The sequence below is a fragment of the Ciona intestinalis genome, chromosome 12, assembly GCF_000224145.3.
Source record: "Ciona intestinalis chromosome 12, KH, whole genome shotgun sequence".
NCBI lineage: Eukaryota > Metazoa > Chordata > Ascidiacea > Phlebobranchia > Cionidae > Ciona > Ciona intestinalis.
In genome coordinates, this window is record NC_020177.2 from 3,445,802 (window position 1) to 3,461,621 (window position 15,820).

The 15,820-nt window shown below is 37.9% G+C and overlaps 1 protein-coding gene across 41 annotated transcripts in view; it reads right to left on the reverse strand.

The window, feature by feature from the left end:
* Positions 1–2,051: 2,051 nt before the first annotated feature.
* LOC100186514 (filamin-C) overlaps positions 2,052–15,820 on the reverse strand; it is a 36,349-nt gene continuing 22,580 nt past the window's right edge. For 36 of the 41 annotated variants that reach the window (XM_026836917.1, XM_026836950.1, XM_026836944.1 and 33 more), the window contains 26 exons: positions 15,762–15,800; positions 14,967–15,196; positions 14,456–14,596; positions 13,981–14,101; positions 13,364–13,530; positions 13,016–13,129; positions 12,462–12,884; positions 11,713–11,902; positions 11,294–11,311; positions 10,771–11,018; positions 10,234–10,329; positions 9,844–9,928; positions 9,498–9,638; positions 8,961–9,089; positions 8,305–8,478; positions 7,639–7,800; positions 7,051–7,254; positions 6,583–6,762; positions 6,106–6,207; positions 5,560–5,823; positions 5,166–5,278; positions 4,706–4,859; positions 4,124–4,261; positions 3,713–3,810; positions 3,261–3,363; positions 2,052–2,978 (listed from right to left, as the gene is read on the reverse strand). In XM_026836917.1, the coding sequence (XP_026692718.1) occupies positions 2,791–2,978; positions 3,261–3,363; positions 3,713–3,810; positions 4,124–4,261; positions 4,706–4,859; positions 5,166–5,278; positions 5,560–5,823; positions 6,106–6,207; positions 6,583–6,762; positions 7,051–7,254; positions 7,639–7,800; positions 8,305–8,478; positions 8,961–9,089; positions 9,498–9,638; positions 9,844–9,928; positions 10,234–10,329; positions 10,771–11,018; positions 11,294–11,311; positions 11,713–11,902; positions 12,462–12,884; positions 13,016–13,129; positions 13,364–13,530; positions 13,981–14,101; positions 14,456–14,596; positions 14,967–15,196; positions 15,762–15,800 (4,022 nt within the window). In that variant the 3' untranslated portion in view covers positions 2,052–2,790. The remainder of the gene's footprint in view (positions 2,979–3,260; positions 3,364–3,712; positions 3,811–4,123; positions 4,262–4,705; positions 4,860–5,165; positions 5,279–5,559; positions 5,824–6,105; positions 6,208–6,582; positions 6,763–7,050; positions 7,255–7,638; positions 7,801–8,304; positions 8,479–8,960; positions 9,090–9,497; positions 9,639–9,843; positions 9,929–10,233; positions 10,330–10,770; positions 11,019–11,293; positions 11,312–11,712; positions 11,903–12,461; positions 12,885–13,015; positions 13,130–13,363; positions 13,531–13,980; positions 14,102–14,455; positions 14,597–14,966; positions 15,197–15,761; positions 15,801–15,820) is intronic. The other 5 variants (XM_026836936.1, XM_026836914.1, XM_026836920.1 and 2 more) reach the window with 5 other exon arrangements.

The following is a 15,820-nucleotide window of genomic DNA, read 5'->3' on the forward strand; positions in this document are numbered from 1 at the left end:
CCGAGGGCGGAGCAGGATCAGGTTACCAGTCGCCTCTCGACAAAGCCGGGTCGGTCGTCGCTCCGTTCATTAACCGCCGCTCGGCTTGGAAATAACTCCGCGGTGGCCGTGCGTGTGTGTGCAAACACGCCGCTCCAGTCGCCAGCGAAACCGGGCGACGCCGCACTGCCAACTCCCCAGCGGCCAGCCAACGACGTTCCGACGCGAAAGCACCTCGGGCGCGGCACCGTCAAGATAAAAGCTCCAAACTTATCTCCTGGATCGGCTGCGGGGCCAAAGCGCCGCCTTGATCCCAAAAATTCGATCCGGGGTTTTCTGCTTGCCGAGTGGGTGGGTAAGATAACAGAGTTGATATAAAGCTAGCGATCTGTATAACTTAGACGTTTGACATCATAGAATCAAATGCTGCTGCAAAATGTCCGCAGATCGATATTTTGCTTACACGGAATGGGATGTAAATTCTATTAAATATTTTTAAGCATAAATAGGCAGCAAAGTATTTTGAGCATTCAGCACCATGGGATTCAGTATTTTGGTCCCTTTTCACGGGCTGAGGTCAATTAGCGCCATAAGATTGGAAGGAGACACTGTCGTGCCGCTTCCAAGCAGTGTTGCCGGGTAAAAAATAACATTCATCAAACGTTTGTTTGCGTGCGAATATACGCTGCGAAAGTTTGAAAACAATTCTATTTTTTTTACTCGGCAACACTCGAAGTTGGCCGCCGACGAATGACCACGTGACACCGTGCTGCGGGTTCCCTTCTCGAGATGCATCGCCTTCCACATTTCGTGCGTCAGCCAGTCACATAAAACAAAAAATCCAAAGCAAAGGAATTCCATATACGAAGGTCTTGTTCACGCCGACCGCGAAACCGCACGCCAAAATGCTTGGAACGGTTGCTTCGCTATATAGTCACCTAATTTCGCTCTCGCCTTTACCAAGCGTCCTGCCGGCCGCAATCATTTAATTTCGTGGCAGGTAGTAGGAACCACTCGCTAAGCAAACTGGTTCAGACTTAGGACTTCATCGGCAACGAGTCGGTTTCGTCGGTCCAAACCCGTGCCGGCATAAGAGACTCCCGCACAAATATTGGCTCCTAATCGGCTGGGGCAAAAGCAGCGGCGGTCGAAACAGCCTGTGCAAACAAATCCCGTCAACAGAATAGTGGCGAAAACGAGCAAATATTCCCAGCGGTGGCGTGGTTGGAATGGACCGCTCACAACTTTAGTGACATTTCTTCGTAACTTACAGTCGATTGCGCCAGCGCTCTTACAGCGAGGAAACAAATGAGTTGCGACGCATGTTATCGATTACAAAGCGTTGCTTCGATATACAAGAGGCGCTTTTTTAATTTGAAAAACAGTTTGTAAAAAAATAGTAAAAATGGTTATCTTTAAAACTATTATGAAACAAGTGTGGCCAAAAGAGCGTTTTCCGGACTGTGGGGTCAAGCCACGACAAACCGCGCTTCGGATTCTAAAAGCCGAAGTTATGAGAGCTGAGAGAGGAAAGCAGTAATCGACGCGCGAGGATTTCCGCACTGTTTCTCGCAGACAGCTGCCGAGTAGTGCAGAATCGCGTGCCTCGCATTACGGTTGAATCAACTCGCCGATAGGTGCTGATGCAACTATAGTGCCCCTTCTACCAATCTCGCGACCAGCGCAGCTTAATAAGACATAGTCGAAGCCTCCGCCTACGAGAAATATGATCCGTGCCACACGCATGCTTGAGAAGAAGCGTTCTCAGCTAAAGACCCTTACGCATGTAGAAGCGCGCTGTATTAACTAAAGCTATTGACAGCTTCATAAACTACTCGCCAACTTGAAATATTCACTGCTTTAAAGTTAACCATATTTAAAAAACCCTAGCACTAATTCCTTCCTTACAAAAAAACACGCTGTTCAATTTTTTTACTACCGCTTTTTAAATAGCTGATTTGTAGGCGTTTACTATAGAACCAAAAAGCTCTTACCTGCACGTTAGCTTTAGACAGTAGCTTTTCTAGGAAACTTCTAGGACGTTGGTACGAACATCAGCACCACTCGCCGACTTGCAGCGATCTTATAGGATTTATTGCGGAAATAATCATCGTCAAAATGAAATCACGATTAACGTTATTTTTTTACAATATTCGAGCGGGCTAAAATCTCCAGTCGAGTGGAGATTTTGAATCAGCGGTACAGAGTCACGGTTTGCTCATTTTTCTCGGAGCAGGCACCGGAATACGATACGATACATCAGAAATGAATATTTACATAGTGAGGGATTAATATGTTTGGTACAGATGCCAAAATGTGAAACTCAAGTATAAGGCCTCTTTTAACGTGGGGTATATTTAACTGTACAGTTTGTATACATAGGGTGTTTCGTGGTATAAAAGTCTTGCCCGTAAGGACGGTTAAATGCGAATACAAAGGTACACTGCAAAATATAATGTGTTTGGATCATTTTAAGGGCTATTGGGTCTTATAGACAGGTCCTGGGACCAGGGATACAATACACACCACACACCGTGCTCTTTATACATGCTGGCAGGTAGGAGCGCCGAGTTACAGCAACCATGCTATGAGCGCTTACAGAATCAAGTATATATGAGTTTTGTACAAATGATCGGCCGTTACGAAGAACGAAAAATGGTGCAAAGTACTATATATGCAAGGCGCGTATGCGAGTAAAATGTCGATTTTTCGTTAAGAAACTGTACATGTCTATATAGTAAAATCAGCAGCGAGTGCCTCTAGCGCTCCGTGCGGCGTTTACAGCATTGGCGGCGATAGACCGAGAAGTAATCACGGGATTTTGACATGGAAAGGACTGCCTGGAATATGATCGTCACCCCACTTCACTATAAGCAGATAGTCGCCGGCTTCCTTGGCTGTGTATGTAATCGCGTACTTTCGCTGACCAACGTGTTTTACGTGAACTTCTTCGCATGGGGTTAGTGGGCCGTGAACGCCGACCAGGAGCATGTTACTGCCTGTTGATATAGAAATTGGATTTATTACAAAAAAGCAAAACTTTTTGTGTATTATATTCTATAGTACTGTAGGGTAAAATGGGACACCATTGGTACCTAAATCCCGTATTTCCTGATTGTGTTTTTAACAATTAACAACGCTCTTTTAGAGTCGTCAGAATACAGTTAAATTATTTCGTAAATATTCTTTGTTCACTACTAAATGAGACGATACGGAAGAATGAAAACTTAAATCATTTTACCCGACAAAAAAATCTATTAATGAAAAACTGAAAAAATTACCTGCATTGCAGCAATCGACGGAGAAAGTATTTTCACCGATCACAGCTCGCCTGAGACCGCTTCCATACGACCTGACCTTGCTAGCATCCGATTTAAAGCGTTGCTGAAATACAAAGATCGTGTTAAACTATTTATAGCTGAATATAAAACACTTTAGGGACAAAATAGGACCTTCAAATTGGAAGTGATAACTCGTAAGCGGACACGAGGTGTTTGTAACAGAACACCCGTGTTATAACGACTGCAGTTGTCACACCATGCGAGATTAAATGATATACACACACGAACATTCACAAAATAACATATTTTTTAATCATCTCTTTAAAAATCAAAAGCGAATATTAAAATAAAATAACGAAAAGATGGGAATCAACGGAAAACGAAAGTCGTTAAACACGCTATAGATAAAAAATGAAATAAACAATACTACAATATTTCACACGTTAACTTACCGGGTCTTTAGTGTTCTTTCCAACCCCTGTGACAGTGACTGGGAAAGGACTACCTGGGATGTCCTGGTCGTTGAACTTCACATTCACTTCATAATCGCCTGCCAACGATAATATAACGTTAAAGGGTCGCGTTACAGTATAACGTATAGCAGGCCGGGATAAGATGGCTACCGTTAAGCACATAATATGTTGTGTCGATTAATTTAGTGACCACTGGGCTGAAGCAATTACAGTCAATTGTCTTGCCCCGATAAAAAAAACCAAAATAATTACCCATAAAGTTACGTATGTGGTAACTCGTAAGCTGGCATGAGGTGTGTGAAACATAACACCCTTGTTATAACACTGTCGTTGCCCCGCCACGCGAGGATAAAGTATGTTACACTCATTCATTCTAAATTAAACGCATACCTGGTTCAGTAACGACGTACGACACACCGCAAGAACCATCTTTTCTGTCTTCAAAGTTGATATCTGCTTTTGAAGGTCCTTCTACTGCGATGGACAAACCACCGGCGCCTGCTTCGCGTGTCCATATACTGAAGTCAGCTGTAGGGATATAATGGATTAATTATGTGTTACCGTTAAATACTTCATATAACACTTGGCTATTTGGTATATTAGCACCATTTTTAAAGCACGAGTATATTCTATCTGAAGAGTGCTATAACTAGTATAATTTTACCGTTTTTTTTTTAGACGGTTTAAAAACGTTTCAATATATTCATGTTCTTTGTCATTGTAACAATTCTAAAAGTTGAAATTCTCAAAAAAACACAAATTAAAAATCTAAAACAGGACAGAGAATCAATGTACTATGTGTAAGCAATTATTACAAGTGGACTTGAACCAAAAACCTCTTGCTCTTAAAATCACACAATACCAATGTATCTCCACACCTGGAAACTTACAATAACACCTACTTCCCGCGGTAGGACTTGAACCATAAGCCCCTTGGTCTTAAATTAATATATTATCAACACATCTCCTTACCTGGTACACTGACGACAGCTCCTTCTAACCCAGGACCACCAGCAGTGACTTTATGAGCCCCACCCTCACCGAGGGGTCCAACTGTGAACTCGAAGGGGCTTCCAGGTACATGTTGACCCATATATCGCACACTGACAGTGTGTACGCCCATTTCCTAATATAAGCAATGTATTAGATTTCTTTCATTTAATAATTTATTCACTTTTCATTTATTCAAATATGGATTCAATTTGTAACGTTTTTTTTAGTTTAACAATTAAAGAAGTAGGTATTTTGTAGGTTGGGAGAGATGTCCAATGTTTTCATTCTCTTGTATCAACAAAAAAATCCCTCACAAAGTTACATGTGTGGTGACTTGTAAGCTGGCATGATAGGTGTGAAACAGAACACCTGTGTTACAACAACTGTCGTTTTTTCAGCCACGCGAGCATAAAGCAAGTTAAATTCATTCAATTTTTACCTTTGGTATGAATCTAATACTGTATGTGTTCTCATCAGTCTCTACTATTTCTGCCTTCTGGATATCTCCGCATGGGCTTTTTACTTCAGCAGATAAATCAGCCAAGCCAGCACCTAGGGGGGAAAAACATTAGTATTAATAGATGTTAGGTACTGGATAATAAATTTACCATTTTCGACTTGAAATTAATTTAGTAAAGTGCCACCAAATAAAGTGGCATAGACATTGAACACTACATACATAAAATTTTACAATAATTATTTTTCCAACGAGTTTATAGGAAAAGAAAATTAGAACAACCCATCACTTTAAGGGTGTGAGTGAGATAATGTACACATGGGGTTCTGCCATTACCAATTTTCAGAAAGGTTAATAAGAAAAGAAAGTAAAAAACCTGTCGCTTTTAGAGAATGTTCGAAAGTGCCAAATTTTCCCTGGCTGCTCGTGAATTTTGGGACAAAAGGAGAAGCGGAGGAAGTGAGGAGAGAGTGGGAGGATTGGGAGGAGGGGGAGAAACTCTCCCGAACCATGGACTGTGATTGGCTGCTCACTCCTGTGCTCCTAAAAGAGGACTGCTCCACTCTGCTGTATGATTGGCTGAAAGAGGAGGCGTGGCGTGTGGATTTTGCTCCAGAAGACATAAGGTCCATCCAGTTGTCTTTAGGAGAGAGGAAAAGAAAAAGAAGGGGAAAAAAGAATGAAATTTAATAGAAAAAGGCAAGGATTATGTGACAGAAATGAAAAAGAAGAATAAGTTAAAAAGAAACTTTGCTGAATGTTGAATTTCATGGATATTTTAACCAAAAGTCTGTTGTGCTTTATCCTTTTATAGGTGAAATACATTTAAACCTGGGATACTGGCCAGGGTTTGTGTATTACCACACAGTTCTAGAAGTTGTGTTAGCTTTATAAAACATAAGTAGATATAGTGATTACTTACTTGGTATTTTCAGGTTAAGATCGCAAGTGCTACCAACTGTAGCAACGGAAGCTGCTTTCTGTTGTCGCAGAATGCTTCCTTTCTTTTGTGGACTGTCATCGCCTATGTTGTAAAAAATACATAAGAATATGACAAATAAATTAAGGACAAGGGTTCCTAAAAGAAGAGGCTTGCAACATTTTGGGTTGATGTACTTTTTTTTCAGATCAGTGCAGAACAAAAATAGTAGGAGATACAACTTCACTGTATAACATCTTTTTAAACTAAATTTGACTTTAGTTTTTGCATTTGATGACGCCATTTAGCAGATGATTACTTATGCTTTTTTTGTAAAGACTGATGACGCCACTTAGGCCAAATATGTCTTTTATTAAACAATTTGTTGAGCTGTATTTTGTTTTCTTCTTACTAGCACCAGATTATTACTGTTTTTTACTTTATATGTTTTTTTTTAGCAAGTTAAACTTGTATACTCACCAGTGCACACAACAGTGAATGGAGAACCAGGTACATGCTTGTCTGCGAACTTTACATTGATCACATAGTTTCCAGGTTCTTGTGGTGTGTATGTAACACGACATACGCCATCATCCATATCTTCACAGTTAATATCAACCTTGCTTGGACCTTCAATTGATAAACCAAGACCGCCATAACCTATGAAAAAAGATATGTGAATTTTGCGATTGTTGCTACCAGGCATAATGTAATATATGAATGAATGAATGTAGCTTAATTTATTCTCACGTGGCGGTGAAAACGACAGTTATTTTAACACGGTATTCTGTTTCATACACCTCGTGCCTGCTCTCCCAAAAATAAATCTCCCAAATCAAAAAATTACAAGTTACTATTAAAAACCTTACCCCTACAAAAAAATCTAAGTCTTCATCAGATCTTCTGATATTGAACTAAGAAAATCTCAAATTCAAGTCCTTTTCTTACCAGCTTGTCTTGTATCCACCATAAACACAGCTGTTTCCCCAGCACAAGCGCTTTCTTTTCCATCTCCGTATACTTTTACTTTACTTGCATCTCCAATCTCGGACTCTCCTACCATGATCCGGAAGGGAGAGTTCGCGATGTGACGACCTCTCTTCTTCACGCTCACGAGATGCTCTCCGATCTCTTTGGGAGTAAACGAGATGCCTGGAGGGGGGAAGAAGAGGAATGAACATTTTGGAACGGTAATTTGATTTTTTAAGATAGAAATTGTAGTTTTTAATTTCTGATTTAATATCTTTTATTATTTTAAAACCAATTGAAAGAGTAAGTTTGATTTTTTTCGATAGAAATTGATTTAAAGTACTACTGAATAGCTCTTTTCGTTTAAAAACAAAAACTCATAATTAAATCTATTTTGATACTTTACCAGAACATAATATTACACCTTACTATATAAAGTACCTATAGGCACCAAACCTGGGGTGGTAGGGTAGACAGACTTACCCTACATTAGATTGGTTTCATAAAAAATTATGTTTAACTATCCCTGCCCCCCTGCATTTTAAAGTTTGGAATCCATGAACTTACCAATATGGCCGTTGGGCAATTTCTTAAGTACGCAGCTCTCTTTGTGTCCGGATGGTGCCTCGATGCTGGCTGAGAGAAGAGAGAGATCACTCTCGTTGATTTTAAGAGCAACATCACTGGTTGTTCCATAAGAAAGTTTCGATTTTCTTTGATCTGCTCCACCTGAATGTAAAGATTAAATTTATACCACATGGCAAAAATTAGCTTGTGAAAAATATATTTTTCTTTGTAAAAATTATTTTTATAACACATGGAAAAGTTTAACTTTCGAAAAATATGTTTTTTTTGTAAAGATTATTTTTATAACACATGAAAAAAGTTAGCTTTCGAAAAATCTGTTTTCCTTTGTAAAGTAAATATAAATTGTAAGAAATATAAATGTATTAAAAGAATGAATCATTATGAATGTAACTTGCTTTATGCTCCCGCAGACAGAAAACAAAAGTCGTTATAATATGGATGTTCTGTTTCATACACCTCGTGCCCAATATACAGTTTTAGGTGCAGCGGCAGCATTGACATACTTTTTTTTTAAATTTATATAGTTTTTAATTAAATGTTTGCAATGACCTGCAAGTTGCTCTTACAGGGTGTAACAGCCCGCTTTTATTTGACTGAAATCAGTCAAAAAAAACTTATAGAAAATAGTATTTTATCACAGCTTACCAGAGATATTTGCTGTGTATGGAGATCCTGGTATGTGTTGGTCATCAAACTTAACAGTAACTGTGTATTCTCCTGGTGCAGTTGGTAAGTAAGTAACAGAACATGTGCCATCTTTATTATCCTGGCATGTAATGTCTGCTTTGGATGGGCCTTCCACAGCAAGTGCAAGTCCACCTGAAAAAAATAGAGTTATTTTTAAAATTTTACTCCTGTTTAATGTGGGTGAGGTCCTACAGTATGGCAGGCCACAGGGCATTGGATTTAGGCCAGAGTTGGTTTATTAAACTGAAACCCAGGGTTTACAACTCATTTACACAAAAGGTTATCTATTCTATTCTGTTCTATGTGGGTAAGTTCACACAGAGGGGTATACCATGGGACTTGAGATTTAGGCAAGAGTTTTTCATTTACGCCGAAATCCAGGGTGTTATGACCCGTTACATACTACTGAATTGTACTAATATCTGATTAGCGCGAACGCTATAAAAAGTTATTGTCTGTTCAGTTGCAGTAATGAATAAATAAAATTAAATTTGTCTGTTCGGCTACGATAACGCAGATCGACAAAATTTATAAAACCAAAAAGAAAGGTAGTAGCGGTAAAACAACCGTTGTAAAAACACGTTTATGGATGGTGGCACAAAAAAAGTTTTTACCTGCACCAGCGTCTTTGGTAACAATCGTAAAGTTGGCTGGTTCATCAACTTTGCCAGTCACAAGTCCAGGTCCATATGCTGTCACATGACCAGGGGCCATGACATCAGCGTAGAATTGGATGGGACTTCCTGTTGTAAAAAATCCAGAGTTAAAAGGATTGCGAAAATTAGGTCTGTTGTGATTTTGAAAATTAGTGTAAAATTTTAGATAAAAAGATTGCCAAAATTCGTTTTTGTCGTTGTGATTTTGGAAAACAGTGTAAAATTATGCACAATGTATGATTTTGTCACTATGTTTATATAAAGTCACTTTTATTTTTTTGTCAGTTGCGTAAGCCTAAATATATTATTTTCCCTGACGAATACCTTACAAATTTGCTACGACAATCCAAAAAGCATTAAAAATTACCTACAAAATCATAAAGAAGTCCATTTTCAACTAAAATGTCACAAATTGTATGTGAAACCTTAAAATAATTAAACCATTGCCACACAAGCATAATAAACCACAAGTTTTTTTCAGATTTTAAAGTTTACCTGAGATATGTTCATTATCAAGTAAGATGGCCATCTCATGCAGTCCTGGTTCATGGGGCTGGTATTGTACAGTGATGGTTCCATCACCGTTGTTCTTGATGACTGGAGACTCCTTAATCCCACTTGGTGTAGTAACTTCACCTGAAAATTCAGAATTTTACTTAGATTGCCCAAAAAACGTTTTTGTTGAATAAATAAATAGAAATGCTTATTTATCCTCGCGTGTCAGAACAACTCCTTTAATTTTTTAATATTTGTGTTCAATTTTATACAAATTCCCATGTATGCAACTTTTCGGGTGATTTTTTACGTTTTTGTTAACTTAGTTCAGTATTTTCACACTTACTGGTAAGGTTTCCAGGTCTGGAAGGCACTTCAAACACAAGTTGCACGGGTCGGAGCGAATCTGGACCATCAACTTGTTCAATTGCCTTTAAAGTGAAAATTAAAATTAGCAATAGCAAACATTTTAAATTAAAAAATATTTTGATATTATGAGTGTCATTTTTAATTTTATGAGATGCGTCCCTATATACCAGAGGCAAAAATGGGCTAAAAGACGGACAAATATATCTATAAACCGTGAGGCTTTATTTTCTAACTAAAAAGTCTTGCAAAAAAAAAGGCCAAAAAGAGGAAAAAACATCTATAAATAGTTGACTTTAAAGTTGTACTATGTTAATAAAATACACTCCATAAAATAAGCAACACAAGCATGCAGGTAACTGGTTTATACCGGTTCACTCCCGTTCATGTAAGAGTAGGCAGGTGCTACTGCTGTCTGTTGGAAATCTTCTTCCACCACTGGTGCAGGTTTCAAGCCAGGCACAGCCTATTATGACATCACAGCAGTGTTTTATGAAGCGTGCAGTCACATGACCATGCACCATAGACAGCCAATACAAAAAGCGTGACAATTATAACAAATAAATATGTTTGACGGGATTAAAAAATAAGTTTCCAAATTTTTTGTTAACATCTTAAAAATGTTTCCATTTCATTCTGTTAATATATTTTTGAAATGTTTTCAATTTTTTTGTTTTTCTTAACATTTCATAAAAATGTTTCCAGCTCTTTATTCATACCACTACAGTGTTACAAGTGAATTTTTTTAAATTCTAAAATCCGATTTAATTTCATTTGTCAATAAAACAAGTTTAAATTTTGAAATATTTTGATTAGTTAATATGGTAAAACTAATACAGTTAGATATAAACCCACTACAAACCCAATACTACAACAGCAACCACACCCAAGCCACCATATTGCTTACCGTAACTCTGTATGGGCTGTTGGGAACTTCTTCCCCGCCAAAATGAATATTAATTGTATACGGGCCAACTTCTTTAGGTGTGTAGAAGATATCAAAAGTGCCATCTTTGTTTTGAACAACGTCTGCGTCCAGTTTTTCACCATCTGGGGTGGTGACTGCACACGTGACATTGCCAGGTCCGGCACCATTAGGGTCAACAGTTATCACAGCTTCTTCTCCAATGTAAATGTTGGGACCAAGGCCATCTCCTATAGAGAATTGCTTAGTTAGGGGTGAATGAATGAATGAAGCTTACTTTATCCTCACATGGCCGGAAAACGACAGTCAGTATAACATGGGTGTGTCATACACCTAGTGCCAGCTTACAAGTTACAAAGTATGTTGCTTTGTGGTTGAATATTTTTTGTGATTTAAAGGCATAAACTCATAACATAATTTTTTGTTTAACTATTTGAAACTGATACCAAGATCATGTTATTTAAAGAACAAAGAAAAGGGAATCAACAGCAAAATGATAACTCACCAGCTGTTCCAAAGCATACTTGAAGAGAGAATGAGAAGAAGGGAAGAAAGAGAAAAAGAAAGAAGGTTAGATATTTTGAGAGAAAAAGTAATTATGCCTAAACATGTAAGTTTGCATATTTGATTAGACTGTTATGAATAAATGAATGTAACTTGTTCTATCCTTGTGCTGTGAGAAAAAAACAGTCATTGTAACACAAATGTTCTATTTCATACATTTCGTGCCAGATTTCGCCTCTAACTGTTTTGCCCTAGGACACATTCGCCCACAATGGTGGCAAGGACGAGCCTTGAGCCTATAACTTCTGTGTTAAAGACAGGCTCGCTAACTACTTGGCCACAGCCAGGACATTTATTCAAAAAAAGAGAACTTATTAAAAAAATACTGGAAAAACAAACTTTTAATTGTTTATTACATACCTGATACAAGGCATTTATTTGCATCCCCAGAAGGCACAGCTCGAATGCGATATGGTGAATAAGGTATTTCATCCCCTCCATATTTCACTGAGATGGTGTACCGACCAACCGTATCAGGGATGTAAGAAACAGAATATGTTCCATCACCGTTGTCACGCACACTGGCTCTTTTTGGGCGGCCTTCGGGGTCCTAAAAAATAGAATGTTATTAAATAAGATAGATTTTTCAATTATGAGATAGAGTTTTATTTTTGATTAAGCAAATTGATAAATAAAATGTTTTTTTCAATTTGTTGTAAAAATATAAAATTTGCATTTTAAATTACAGAAAATAATTTGGGTAAAAAAACATAGCAAATATTGGTTATTAAGTTATTAGAAAGTGGTTAGTGTTCTGTGGAAATAAAGTTATTATTGTTAATTATTGCAGGTTTTCACTGACGAACATGCAAGCACCAAAACAAAATTATTCTGATTGAAATTACATAGAATGATGTTGTTATTGCATGCAATAGTAAATCATCAGTTTTCTTTTTGTATTTTGTAGTAATTTGTCATAAGTAGGAAGATAAAGTTGGTTTTCTAGAAAAGAAGTTGCTTGCATCTTCACCAGTTAGTAGAAGGGTTATTGCTTTTGTTAGACAATAAATTAATGCACACCACAGGAGAGAAAGGAGAAGAAGGCAGCAGAAGAGAGAAGGAGAAGAAGGCAATTTGAAGACCGTCACCAGTGCATGATGGTAACTTACTGAGGCATGGACTTCTCTGCATGGTGAATCCTTTGCACCTGACTTAACGCCACCTCGTTTTCGTGGGCTGCGTTCATAAGGTTCTCCCGTTCCACTGGCCGACTTTCTTGGGCTTCCCTTGGTAGGGCTTGATGCTTTCGGACTGTCGGACTCAGAGCTGGAACTTGAGCTGGAGCTAGATCTTGATCTAGAGCGACTACTAGAGGAACTGCTGGAGCTTGATCCGCTCCTGCTTCGGCTCTTTCTTCCAGGACTATCCTCGCTTCCACGAGAGCCTCGACCAGGTCGAGTTTTGGTTGGGCTGTGCGACTTGCTTGGGCTCTTCCTTTTTGGAGAACGAGCACCTGGGCCCACCCCTTCAGAGCCAGTAGGCTTTTTGGGAGCAGGTGGCATCTCAACTGAGTATTTTTCGCGCTTTGGATTCTAAAACGCGATTGGAAACATGACTCAAACAATAAACAAAACTTCCGAACCAACAATATAATATAATGAACCAAAACATGACAATAATAAATAATGGCACTCCAAACACAAACACATACAAACATACATACCGTGATTTGAACAGCAAGAACACCATCTCCAGCATCTGTGGCATCAATGGTAAACTCAACAGGCAGAGATGCAGGCACACCACCTGATGCAATACCTGGTCCATTGCATTTGACCTAGCGTAAAAACAACATAAATTTATTTTTTATAATACGGTAACGAAGATCAAATTTATTTGTACCAAGATTTAATAATGTTTTAAAGTGTTTTTTTTTTGTAAAATAGGTAAGATAAAAAAAAATAAAAAACAAGTATTTAGTTTTTTTCTTAAATTTCCTTTCAAAGAACAAGTGGCACGGCGCCAGTCAAAAGTACCAGAATTAACATTTTTAATATCAACACATTAATACCTTGCTAGCATCGTGGGTGGGTTGTACTCGAACACGGTATGGACTTCTTGGGATTTCGTGGTCAGCATATTTCACTTGGACTTGGTACGGACCTTCTTTGGTGGGGGTGTACTTAACAGTGTGTGTTCCGTCTCCATTATCTCGGACATCAACTGGTTCTTTCAAACCTGTAACACATGTGTTTTAACAAGCTATAAAATGTAAATTGTGGGTGATTACAGTGTTTAATGTGCCTATACATTATAAAAATTTAAAAAATTCTGAATAAATATTTACCCTTAAAGTCACATACATGCAGTGGTTATAACACAGGTTTTCTGTTTCGGACATCTTGTGCTAGTTTACGAAAGTTACCATGCATGTAACTTTGAAGATGATTATTTTTTGAGGATTTTTTTTATGTATGGCTGACAACTTGGACAAATCATTAGTAACCATTTAGTTAGACTGATTGCCATTAAGTGTCTTCCCAAAAACACATACGCCCACAATGGTAGCACCAGACCAGCACATAACCTCTAGGTTAGAAGCACGCTAACTACTGTGCTACATTGGCGATTTTTGGGGTAGGTATAAATCAGTACCTACTCAAAAACTTAACTAATTCATTTACTTACCTTTTGGTCCCTTAACAGCAACATCCAATGGGGCGACACCAGCAGTTGAGCAATCTACTGTGAACTCCTGTGGGACGTTTGCTCTCACTCCAGGAGATACTCCAGGTCCATTGCATGACACCTATGCAAAATATAATTAGTTATTCAATCAGTTTTAAATAAATTCTTGAATTGTTAAAATTTATGAGAAAAATATTTTGGGAATTTGGGCGTCATGGCACATTGGTTAGTGCGTGTTCATGGACAAGACACCGCACTAATCAATTTTGCTGTTTGGCGCACGAAGCATCAGTCCATATAGATCGCAAAAAAAGGAAGAAGATTTTCCAGATTTAGAGTTAAAATTAAATTTTTTTTTTATTTTAGTATTTTACTAACTCAAAATAGTTTTTTACTGGTAAAATTTCATTGAAAAAAATCTCTTTATTGTATTATACAATTTTCTTACTTATTTCATGCTATCTTTCTATTTTACCTTGGTAGGGTCCACAGTATCCTTGACAGGGACAATGAATGGAGATCCGGGTATATTTTCCCCGCCATAGGTGATGTTTACCTCATATTCACCAGGTGCTGTTGGTAGGTATTCGACAGCACATGTTCCATCTTTGCTATCCTGATAAAACAAGATTAAACCGGTTTATAATGTGTCGTACGAGTATTATAAGGTAATGAGCCGAGTCAGGTGTAATTCCAAGGTACCCGGCATGGCTTACCAAAGGACTTTGACAATTTAGAATAGCTTAATGTATTTTGGAACATTTTCTGTAAATTAACTTACTTTACTAAAAAACAATAAATGATTTTTTTGATCAAAAACAAATAAGGATTTAAAAAAAAAAAAAACAGTAAAAGATTTTTTTAATACTAAGTAGCAGTGAAACTTAAAGTATCATTACCACTACAGCACTTCTAAAAGTAAAAATAAAAACAATATTAAAAAATATATTTTTTATATAAAACTTCCAAACTTCATTTTCACTCACAGTGCATGTAATTTTTGCATCAGAAGGTCCTTCAACCACAAGTCCAAGACCTCCAGTTCCAGCCCCTCTTGTATCCACCATAAACTTGGCTGGTTTGGCTGTAGTACCTTGCTCCAAGCCTGGACCATATGCTTTTACCTTGGTAGGGTCGCAACCTTCATCTACACCAACGTTAAACGGAGATCCAGGAACTGGGACGTCATCATAGTCAACAATGACTTGATGGGGACCTGGAATAGGGAATTTTTAGTAACATTTTTTAGTAGTACTGGTTTTATATATATTTTGTGCACCACTTTGTCCAGCGCTGTGGTACAGTTGGTTAGCGCGCCTGCCTTTAGAGATAAGGGATTCAAGGCCGGTCTCTACTACCATTGTAGGCATATCTTGGGCAAGAGCAAGACACAAAAAATAGCAATTGCTCCAACCGATGTTTAAATTTGGTATGATTGTATCTAATTTGTAAATTTTTCAGTAGCACTATTTTACTGTGATAATAAAACTTTGTGGGTTACTGCATTTTAAATTTTTGTATAGTTATAACTTGAATAAACCAAACCACTTGTAACCACTGGGTTGAAGCAATTACTGATATGTGTTTTAACAGACATGCCCACAATAGTGTCCACATTGGACTTTTGACCAACATTGGTCTATATACTGGTGGCAGGGCGCGGCATAGGACCTTAACCATACAAAAATAACCCTAACCCCTACAAAAAAAAAGAGAAGTCTAGGCCCAATCCATAAACATTAAAATATAACACTGTCTCCTAAATTTCAAATATAACCCACCTTTTTCATAGGGAGAGTATTTTGCATCATATGTTCCATCTCTATTGTCTTTCAAATCA